This window comes from Melozone crissalis, unplaced genomic scaffold (assembly GCF_028551555.1).
Source record: "Melozone crissalis strain CALT ecotype California unplaced genomic scaffold, PUWL_Pcris_2 ptg000018l_1, whole genome shotgun sequence".
Taxonomy (NCBI): domain Eukaryota; kingdom Metazoa; phylum Chordata; class Aves; order Passeriformes; family Passerellidae; genus Melozone; species Melozone crissalis.
The window spans coordinates 23082777-23093990 of NW_026535796.1; the positions used below are offsets into that span (position 1 = coordinate 23082777).

At 43.8% G+C, this 11214-nt stretch overlaps 1 protein-coding gene across 4 annotated transcripts; it reads right to left on the minus strand.

The window, feature by feature from the left end:
- Nucleotides 1-1871: 1871 nt before the first annotated feature.
- SRSF5 (serine and arginine rich splicing factor 5) lies at nt 1872-6388 on the minus strand. 4 transcript variants are annotated; one of them, XM_054276080.1, is made up of 8 exons: nt 6228-6386; nt 5672-5815; nt 5425-5495; nt 5116-5211; nt 4706-4775; nt 3336-3409; nt 2914-3024; nt 1872-2758 (listed from the first exon to the last, which is right to left on the minus strand). In XM_054276080.1, exons 2-8 carry the CDS (start codon nt 5795-5797, stop codon nt 2512-2514), a joined length of 795 nt encoding a protein of 264 aa, XP_054132055.1. In that variant the 5' UTR covers nt 5798-5815; nt 6228-6386; the 3' UTR covers nt 1872-2511. The 4 variants fall into 4 exon arrangements, with proteins under 4 accessions (XP_054132055.1, XP_054132053.1, XP_054132054.1 ...); XM_054276078.1 differs by having other exon boundaries at nt 1872-2761; XM_054276079.1 differs by having other exon boundaries at nt 1872-2761; nt 5672-5818.
- Between the last annotated feature and the right edge of the window lie 4826 nt (nt 6389-11214).

Below are 11214 nucleotides of genomic sequence, written 5' to 3' on the forward strand. Positions count from 1 at the left end.
ACTGCCAACATCAGTTCCCTTTCTTAATTTCACTTACCTGTAACTGTCCTGCTGGCACATAATGGAAGCAGATCCTGACAATATCACTGCAGATTAATGTAATTCTTTTAACAGACCCAGAATGAGTTGTGAAGTTTCTCCATGCAGAAGCCAGTGAGATCAAATGCACAGCCAAGCAAGCCCATGGGCTGTAGGTTTCTCCCATCCTCCAAGAGGTACTATGTGGTACCACTGATTCCCCAGAGCAGAGGCCACACAAATCATGATCATGGCTACAAACTGCCTTTGTATGCAGAGTTTGGGCCCAGCAAGCTGTACCTCCAACACCAGATGAACCTTAAACATGCCTTCTTTTGTAGCAGTCACTGAATTCAACACCACACCTGTTCTAGACACCACCTAGGTATGGTCACACTACACACACAGTACCAGAAAAGACTGGCATCAACATCTCCCATGTCCAGACTATGCCTTGTAACCCAAAGTAGTTCATCTTAATTAAGAATAAACTGGTTTGTACCAAGAACCTACAATAAATAAACAGCATCATTTCTTATGCCAGGAATCAACATAAGCCTCCACACTGCAAAGCCTGGGAATTGAACAGGAAGCTCATCATTTCAAGAGCCAGCTCCCCAGGGATAATGCAGGCACCTGCTCATGCTGCTTGCACAGCAAGCGGTGTGGTCTAGAAACACAATTCGGAACAACTATTTATGGAGCAGATAATACTTCACATTTAGCCTGAAAGAAGTCTGTGATGCCTTTCATCCCATCCAAGTGCTTTCAGCCACTTGGGCTCCACTTGGATACAGATGCCCATCATCATCCAAGTTAGGATGATCGACTCAAGATCTCTACACGGCTGACCTTCCAGCCCTGATGAGTGTGAATGCTATCTTTACCCCTGCACGTTAGAGCCCTCTTACTAGACACCTCTTGGGATTAACATCTGCACCACTAAGGCTCTGAGAATGAAGCCTCCCATTCCCCAAAGCTGAGTGGTAACAACCCAGTTAACTGTGGATCCTACCCCCTTCCCAGGCCTGCTCTCAGGAGGGCCTGAGTGCCACCTCAACAGACAGACCCACGCAGTACAAGAGCTCCTCCTCCTTCCTGAGCCTGGCACCCGAGAACTCTGCAGTAGCAGGGAGAAAGGGCAGCAGGGCTGCAGAGGCCAAACACCCAAACTCCTACAAGGCCAGACCTTGCTCCTACAGGAACCACCTTGCACTTCCCATGATCTATCCAAATCTGAGCCTAGGCTACAATCATCTTTTTAAAGGTTTCTACAGATTACTAGAATAGCTTTGTAAAGCACTTTATAAGAAAACACATTATTTAAAAAAATTAATTCTTAAGTTCTTGTGGGGGAGGGCTTGAGAAATACAGGGACTGCAGAGAACTGCTGCAACTGGAAGGCACAAACACTAAAACATAGACCCTCATGGTACTAGTACTGCATTACTCCCACCCACCGACTTAAAAATCCCTCTTCCCCCAGAATGAGAACTAATGCTCACAAAAATGGTTTATGGACACTTCAGTGTTCTCATACAAACATGCACAAATACACTAAGGAAGAATGCTGACTACATGTCTTTAACACTCCACACTTATTATCCCAAATCATTAAAACTAAATGACTCATCCACTCCACTTTTTGCTATGAACTATGACAGCCTGATTATCTATGTTCTTATTTCAGAACACAGAGACGTCCAAGGACATCACACAATGTATTTAGAAGGATGCTAATTCTCATCCCTGTCCAAAACAGTTATTACTTTGGCACAGCTCCACCTTTAGGAAACATTTTAACACAGTCACAACCGCTTTATTATCAACAAGAAACAAACTAGAAGCAGAAATGTTTCTTTATACTTTATTTGAACTATTTCATTCTTAGGTATCAAGAAATAAGAGTGCTTTTTAGAATATTATTACCACAGGGCAGTGAAATGGGCATTTTCTTAGTGTAGTGCAAGTCTTATTAAATGAAAATATTTTAAAATAAAGTTTTATTACCAGTACTGATCGGCACTTAATCTGCTGACCTATAGCTGAAACAATGTCTCAAAAGCACAAAAAAATACCCTCTGAAATAAAGCTTTATGTACAGCACATATAGAGCTCTCTTAGAAGTCTAAAACTATTAGTCTGAGACATTAATGCTTTTAGTTGCTATTCACAGTTGAATATACTGAGAATTAAGTGTTCAGATGACTTTAGAGTACAAAAAAATTTGTCTGGTTTAGTTATAAAGAGCTCTGCCAATATACACAAACTATACACTTCAGACATTCACAAAAAATGTGAGCAAGAAAAGGGTTATCAAAAACATTTAATACAATTAGTCAATAACCCTTCCCACCATGGTCCACATCTACAAAGTTCCCCTTTCCCTCCCCTCTCCCCATCCAAACCCTTTCCCACAGAAAGTCACATACTTACCACAAGTTTTAGCAAGTATGGTTTAAAAAAGGGCCCTCAGGGCAAGTTTTTTATAGTTCAGTTGCCACTATCAACAGATCTGGACCTCGATCTAGACCTCTGCCGGTCTACGGATGACGGAGATTTGGATCTGCTGGAAGAAGCCCGTTTCTGGCTCTTGCTGGGCAGTGGGGATCTGCTGACTGACCGTGACTTGCTGCGGCTCCTGCTGCGTGACCGGCTGTAGGACTTGCGGCTGCGGGAACGAGAGCGGCTGCGCGAGCCAGAGGAGCTCCTGCTGCGCGACCGTGACCTGCTCCGGGACCTACTGAGGAGCCAACGGGAGCGCCACTCAGTGCCAGCCACGGAACCCCACGGCCCCAGCCAGGCACTCCACAGCCCTGCAGCTCGGCTGCCTGCCCACTCACTCCAAAGGTCCTCACTGAATGTTTAAGCATTATTAAGAGTAGAAATCCGTACCTGTGCCTTTTGCTGCCTTCAATTAGTTTGATTTTCCTTCCATTAATTTCTTTACCAGAAAGCTTTTCGATAGCATTCTTTAAATCACTGTAAGAGGCAAATTCAACCACCCTATGGGAAAATAAAAAAACGCAAACAAAGCTCACTATTACAGGTTGTAGTTAACAATAAAAGCAAAATTTACACTGGGAAAAAACCAGCCAAATAAAACCCCAAAACCTACACTGCTCAGTGTAATTATCCTTTGTCATCACTGAAGCATGAAAAATTCCCCTCCCCAAACATTTCCTATGTACATTTTCAAAAGGTAGCTAAATTAAGCCATGAACAGCTGCTGACACTGAAAGCAGCCAGCTTCCCTCCCCAAACATTACATATACAGGTTACTCTACAGCTTTCAAGAGATCACTTGATAGGCTTACCCTTCATTTAACTTAGGTCTGTGTGCATCTGCAAAGGTTACTTCCCCGGCTTGCCTCATGAAGTCTTTGAGATCCTAACACAAGACCACTTTTGTTACGCAAAGAAGTGAAATGAACATTTACTTATACAAAAGCAGCTTAAAGCAAACAAAAGAAACTTATGACTACTGAAAGAGAAATTGTTAGATAAATCACAAACATGGCAACTGCCACACTTGTAATCAAAATTGCATTATCTGTATCATGATCTGTATCAGGGCACGAAATAAATGAGAAAAGCATATTGCTTTAAGCAAAATGCTAATAAAAGAGTCTTAACATTAAGGTAAGTATTAGTCTAAAATGATTTTATAGTTTAAGTAGCAAAGAGAAAGAAAGAGAGAGAAAAAAGAAATAAAAAGCACATTTTTATATCAACTGAATTGACTTTGAAATGCTACCCATATATTTTTTGGACTATTTAGTCTCCATTTACATTACAAGTCTTATACAATGCAAAATTACATTTACATAACACCAATTATTTTGTGCCCCATATGTCATTAAAAATATAGTTTACTTTACCTTTATAAACATTTCCCTAGGCTAGCCAAGCAGCAAACTGCATTAAGCGACCGGAGATACCGTCATGACATATGCCCGACTGGCTCTTCGCCACCCACTTGCCGAACACTACCCAGTCGATGGAAGCCATTAATCGCACTGCCCTCCCTATCAGGAGACTATGGATGGATCCATTCTCTATGCTTGATGGCACCAAGGACCACTTTACTGCGATCAGGATTCCAACGACCACCTAATTTCCAATCTTTCAACTCTTTTCGACCAGGACCTCGTTATTCGGAAGCGTTACAGGAAGAACAGCTCTCAACTTAGGAATCAGATCTCGTTAACGCTCTGGGACCGCTGCAATGTGGCACTTTAAGGAGTGCATCGATTACGTCTAGACCGGCAAACACAAATCTAGAGGTGGCCAAGTGACATTGTAGGAGCTGACTGGAAAGTCAACCAGGCCCGACCAAGAGTGACCAAGACAGAACGATTAGGATAACCCACAGGCACTCCTCGTCATAAGGCCAACGACACAGATAGGCTGGCAAATAAAGGGTTTAATATGTGGTTAAAATGGATTTTAAAAACAAGAAAAAAAATAAATATATATCCTCAAACATATAAATGTATTATTATTATGAATTAACGTTAACTAGCTTTCATTTAAAATATTTAAGTTACATTACTAAAAATCATATTAATCACATAAACATTTTAATAAATTAGGTTTTAATTTAATTAATTGTTTTCCAAAATAATTACGTTACATTACATACCCATTAAATGAAGTCAAAATAGATAATCATGTTTCAACAAACCTGCCAGCTGACACGGGAAGACAAATTTTCCACTATGAGGCGATTTTCTGTTCTTAGAGGTGGGGCATTTCTGTTTTGAAACAAACAATTCTGAGTTCTATCAGTAAATACAATATAACCACGTTAATATTAACGAGTGCTGTAAGAGCTAGTATCAGCATATCATTAGTACTATAACCTAAGCTATGTAATGGCCCAAGCAATCTAGGCCAGGCATTAAGTACTTAAGGGAGGAAGCCTAAGGATGACAGGCATATCTGAGAAGTTCTGTAATCTTCACTATCCTGCTGCCACAACAAATGACTTCAAAGGCAAATAACACCTTTTAATAGCTCATTGCAGCTCACATTCTCTGGGCTGAACCCAAACTATTCTTTTTTTAACCTGCACTGGCTCAAAGCTGCACTTACCTCCTGTCACTGCGCGGGCGGCGGCTACTGAACCGGTCAGAGTACCTCCCTCTGCCTCTGCCCCGCGAGCGTGCTCTGGCATGCTCAATGGTCACCCTGTGAAGAGAAACACATAACAAAACACGTGTTTTTACATATTGCTTCTTTGGTACACAGTTGTAATTCTCAGGACAAAGACAAAGCAAACAAAACCAAAATAGTTTGACCAATACTGATAACACAATTCAAACTGAAATTGACTTTTATAAATTGACTTATACAACCCTTATCCCCCACAAGGTTGTACAGCCATGAAATAAGGCACCTCACCTTTCACTGCAAAGTTCTTTTCCATCCAATTCATAAACAGCATCGTCTGCATCCCTCGGATCCTCGAACTCCTGCATAACCAAGACAATAAAACCAAGCAATTACATTCCAATGAACGAGCAGATGTTGATTTGCCACGTGGTGTGCCTTGGTGAGCACGTTAATGATTTTCTTTCGAAGGAGCTTCACAAACCTCACACGCGAGCGAGCACCAAGGGAGTGGGGAAGCGAGAGGGGGCGCACTCACCACGAAGCCGAAACCCCTCTTCAGGTCGATGTCGCGGATGCGGCCGTACCCCTTGAAAAACCTCTCCACATCCTTCTCCCTGGCGGCCGGGTTCAGCCTCCCGATGAAGACGCGGCAGCCGCTCATGGCTGTGTTTGCGCGGCCCTGCTGCGGGGACAGGCACGTCAGGCCCGCCGGTGACTCAGCACCGCCCGCCGCCGCTGCCGCACTGCGCCAGCCGGCCCCGCCCCCGACAAGGGCCAATGGGAATGCGGCGAGCGGCCACCGCCTCACGCCCGCCCAATAGGAGCCGGCGCTCTGCCTCCGGCCCCGCCCGGCTAGCCCCGCCCCCCCAGCTGAAGAAGAAAAGCAAACGCCATCGCTTTACCACAAAATGGCGGCTGTGCCGCACCCGCCTTCGGCACAGGCCCTGCCGCTCAGAGCGGAACGGAGCGGCGACAACGCCGGCCGGGGGTCCGCGGGCCGGCCGGGCACAGAGCACAAGCGCCCCGCACCGCTCACGCCCCGCTTCCCCCGCGCTCCGCTCTGCGGGGAAGCCCCCGGAGCTTTTACAAACCTGGGCTGTGGGTCTCGGAGCGGGCCGAGCCGGACGGTTGCGCGGTGCGGCGCGGCAGACGATCGGCGGATCGGTCGGGCGGATACGTCCTCCCCGGGCGACAGACGGCTCCGAGTGCTGCGCAACACCGGCGCTGCGCCGCGAAATGGAGGCGGCCCCGCGCGTCAGCGCCGCCCCGCGCGGCCATTGGCGGAGGCGGTGGCCACGCCCCTCCCCGGGGAATCCAGGTCAGGGCGGGGGAGCCGCGCCGGCGCCCTCAGGCGCAGCCATGTTGGGGTGGCAGCGGGGGTAAACAAACAGCTCGGGGCGCCGGGGGCCTCGGCCGGGAGAGCTGTGCTGAGGGGTGAACGCAACCATCGGGGCTCTTTTACTCACCCCATACACAACAGGCTAAAACCTGTGCCGCTCCCGTGTGCGGGCAAGCCTTGCTTCAGGCGTTTCTGGCTACTGATAAACCGAGAGTGAGGGGAGGAAAATATATAAGGAGCTTCTGATATGCTGAAATCCTCATTTGGAATCAAATGTCTAACGACAAGGGAGAGAGCTTAGCTTTGTCTCCATTTTACGTAATTCTGCAGAATGTATCTGTTTGGCTTCTAGGTGGCTGCAGTAAAGGCAAGAGATTGTCCCAAGGGGTATTTGAAATGAAGAAGACGTCTGGAAGTTGAAGATACACCCACCAGTTTTCCAGTACAGACAGAGGCTGCAGCTCTGTGACCCTCTTTGCCAGATTTGTGCACTGCTGAATCAGTTGACTTTACACAAAAAGCCAGCGGGCTTACAGCTGCACCAGGCTGCCTCTTTTGATGCATTTTGATAATGACAGTATGATCCTTTTAATAGCATTTTCCCGACTTGTCACCTGAAGTGCCATGCTGCCCTGAGTCCCAGCCCCTACCCCTTCCCTTTGGGGCCCATCTTTGTGACACCCAGGGGCTGTTATTAATGACCTCTATGGGATGAATTTCTCTTTTTCGTGCTTAGTCACCGACATCTGTTTTCCTGGAACAATACAGCACGTGATAGTTCTGACATCATAGCTTTATATGACTGCCCCCACAGTCACTCCTCAAACTGCAACAGCATGCAGAGTTCCAAAAATGGGAAAGTTATTTCTGCTGCATGCAGTGATGAGAAAGGCTACCATGTAGCTAAAGGTTTGGTAAGGGCACTGTCAGCATCACTCACTTCTTTCTTGGGTTCCAAAGATGCGCATTTCTGTCCTGGGCAGAAGCAGTGTCTGTGAGAAAAGCCAGGATGATGCACAGATGGGAAAATCTGCAATACAGGGAGGACTTTGAGCAAGGAAAGACAATGCTGGTGATTATCCCTGTGGATCATAACCATTGCCTGCTGAGGAAGATAAATGTTAGATGGCACATCTGGATGTAAGAGTGCTAATTTCATAGAGAGTTACAGTGCTTTAACAGGTGCCATGGGAACTGGCTGTTCTGTTCCTGTCAACACCAGGACTCTTCTGTCTGCAGAGTGAACTGGTACACAAAGCTAAACCAGCAAAAGGTAGTGCTGGAAAAGGCAGCAAGCCGACTTTGAAATTTTTCCTCCATGAAAACCAGCTTGTAGTGAGAGAAAAACAAAACTGAAAATAACTTCAGTTTCAACAAAACTGAATAGAGAAAGGAGGAAGGAGCAGGAGTGCCCATTTAAGGAAGAGCTGCCCAATTTAGCAGTGCAAAGCTGCAGTTTAAAAAGTCTTGTCCTTGTAACTGCCAAGCAGAATTCTCCCTGCATCAGCACACTGGATGAAAAGCATCAAAACTCAGGAGAAGATTCAGAAGACAACAATCCCTCTTTAGGACATTCCTGTGTTACCTAAGTCTGTTACCAGCAAAAAGGTGACATACTCTTCTACTCTCATGGATTTCTCACATGAGGGTCATGAGCAAGCACCTCTGTTTCCTACCCAGTTTCTCCAAGTTTTCTGTAAACAGGCAGTGCTATTCCTCCCTCTGGCTTGAGGTTGTCTGAAGACCACCTAGGCCTTGTTAATATTATTGCTGCTGGCTAGCCCAGTAGTGTCCATATTCCTACATTCCTGCAGTTCTGGTTGTTGAGAGCCACACAAGCAGGCTAAAATTCTTGTAGTTTATGAATCAAGGGAATTAAGTAAATACAGTTACTATTTGGAAGTGAGAAAGTCATGAGGCAGCAGAAGATTAAATGAAAGTTGAAACAAATTCTCAGGGAAGTTGCAGACTTTACCTTTTAGCTCAGGTGAGTGTGTGTCCCATGGCTGTGGCTCAGGAAGAAGGAGCAGAGGCAGGAACTGATCATCCCCTCTTGTGACATGGAGCAGGCACTGCCTGTCTCTGCAGTTTGCCACTCTGTGAAGCAGAAGGCACATTGACCACAGAATAGTGCACCATCACATCAGATCATATCCCAGAAGGAATGTAATAATGACAAGGCCTTATGCCCCATCACATGTTTACATTATCTATGAATGCAACAAGCTTTATGTCAGCTTTTATGCTAATTTATGCCAGCTGCACGTGGGCAGCTGGAACCTGCTCCAGCATGAAGATTACAGGTACAAAGTGGAAAGGATGTTTTTTTCCTTGAGTTAATATTTGAATCATCAGAACAAGTTTACACCAGCTCAGTGTGTTTACTTTTAAATGCCAAATGCAAACAGGTGAGGAAATCTCAGACCACTGGGAGAGTGAGTTGTGGACTGCTGCAAAAACACCTTATGGGGTCAAAACTATTTATAAACCTTCAGAGAGTAACAGGAGATCATCTGCAGGATCGTGTGTCCTTCCTTGTCTGGCCCTTTTCTGAAAGCCATGTAAAGCCCTTTCTGATTTAACTTCATGTTAGAGCTACCTCCAAATACAACAACTGCCATGCTCTGCCATTACATTTCCAAGCAGCTTAAATCATACCATGTCTTTGTTCTGACAAACCACTTTCTTTGTGTACAAAGATCTAGGGACTAACACTGGCAACAGTTTTTGTTTTCAGCACAGGGCAGATTGCAAACACTGAACTTGTGTGACATTTTGCTTAATTAAGACATAGTACTCACTTTAAACAGAGTGTGAAGAACGTAGGTCATAATAGAGGAAGAATAGGATGAAGAAAGTTCACCTTTTCTCAAGAAAATAGCACTTTTAATCCTTAAACTCTGCCAAGTTACTAATGAACCATTCCTGAGAAATCTCCAATATCCCAAATGCCTGATTTCCTAGTGATGCAGTGATTTTTTGATTGGCAGACTTCAAAGGTCAGAAAGGCAACGGAACAAAAGATTAAATCATCAATTTTTACACACTTTCATTCAGTAAACTGGTCAGATGCTTCTGCCAACAGGGCAGGTAGTCAAGATCAAGGCATTTCAAATGAATACAACACTACTTACTGCAATAACTAAGTTATCAGGCAAGAGAGGGAAATGGACATGTGTTAACCCTGACCACAATAAATCTCTTAGTCCATTTTTAAGCAACTAGGAAAATGCCAAAGTAAAATTCATTCTAAGCTGAAAGTACAACTTTTTTTAGAGTTTGCACTCAAAATAGCTCATTGACAAGCCTAGAAGCAATTCCTTTGGGGAATCAGGGGTCTCTTTTTAGCATGGAATCATTCAACACCTGCATTAATAATCTCTTAAACAGATTAGAGCATGTAGTGTTAGAACATGCAGGTGAATCAGGCTGGGAAGAGTTTCAAATACTCTGAAGACAAGAAAAGAGGATGTAATATTTAAAGGCCAAGTTATGCAGTGAATGGCAGAATGACAGTAAGGCAAGATTTAACAATAACTTCAGTTTCCTCACCAGACTACAACACCATTCATAAAGAGGAATATATATTGTTTTCTGCTGTATTTGATGAATAGAAGTCAAACCTTTGTGGAAGGCTGGAGTGTCATCAATGCTGTAAGTTCCTTCTGTTCATCTCACCCTATTTTCACATGCAGTTCAAGACTGGGGAGGATAATACAAGCCCAATCAATGGTATGTTTATTTCTTATTGCTAGGACACAGTTAAATTGAGGAAAAAAACAACATTAAAACATTTTATCACATACTTACCCAGTCCAGGAAAAGTGTCAATAGGCTGTAATTACAAGAGACTGTTTAAAATAGAGGTCACATTACATTTTTTCTTTCTTGTTTTTGTTTTACATATAGTAAAACAAAAACAAGAAGGGAAAAAGCTTACACAAAAATATATATTCTACCTTTCAGGAAGTCAGAGAACCAAATGTAACAAATGCTCTGGAAAGGAGATATGATCAAATGAAGTGCAATTGAAAAAATCCAGAAAATTTGCAAATGGCATGACTACAACCAAATGTACTGAGATGAAAAGAGATGCAGTGGAAAGGACCAAAAGTTGCTTAAATTATTCCCACTGAAATCCCAAAAGCAGGCCAGAAAGGTAAATAAAGAGACAGGAGAAGAAATGGAAGAAATTAAATGCTTAAAAAAAAAAAGGAGAAAAATCTGAAATTAACAAAAACAATAAAAGTGAATGGGATCATCTGAAGTGCAGGGAAAGGCACCAAAGCTTGCCCAACTGACCCTCATTAAAATGACAAGATTTCATTCCCTTTCAGAAAGGAACTGGAATATATATACACATATATATGACATTATGCTTCCTTCAGCCTTCTGATGGATGTTGCTGGAAAGCAAACTCTATTTTCAGTACCTGTTTGACCATCCAGGAATTATGCATAACTTGCATTGTATTTGTATGTCACTTTAGTTACTTGGAAAAGATGTGTGTATATATAAGCATTATAACTCTTTGAATGTTCTCATACCAATACTGAGGGGTTTCTTTTCCTGTTGCCTAAAGATACATGTATACATCATCTTTCTATAGATGTCATTTGATGCCACAGTCAGTTCAGTGACAGGCCTGTTTCTGGAGGATCCTGCTCCCAGCTTCTCATTCTTGCTGTTCTCTCTCCTTCCATTTTACCAACTCAACTTTCAGGGCTACTCTAATAATA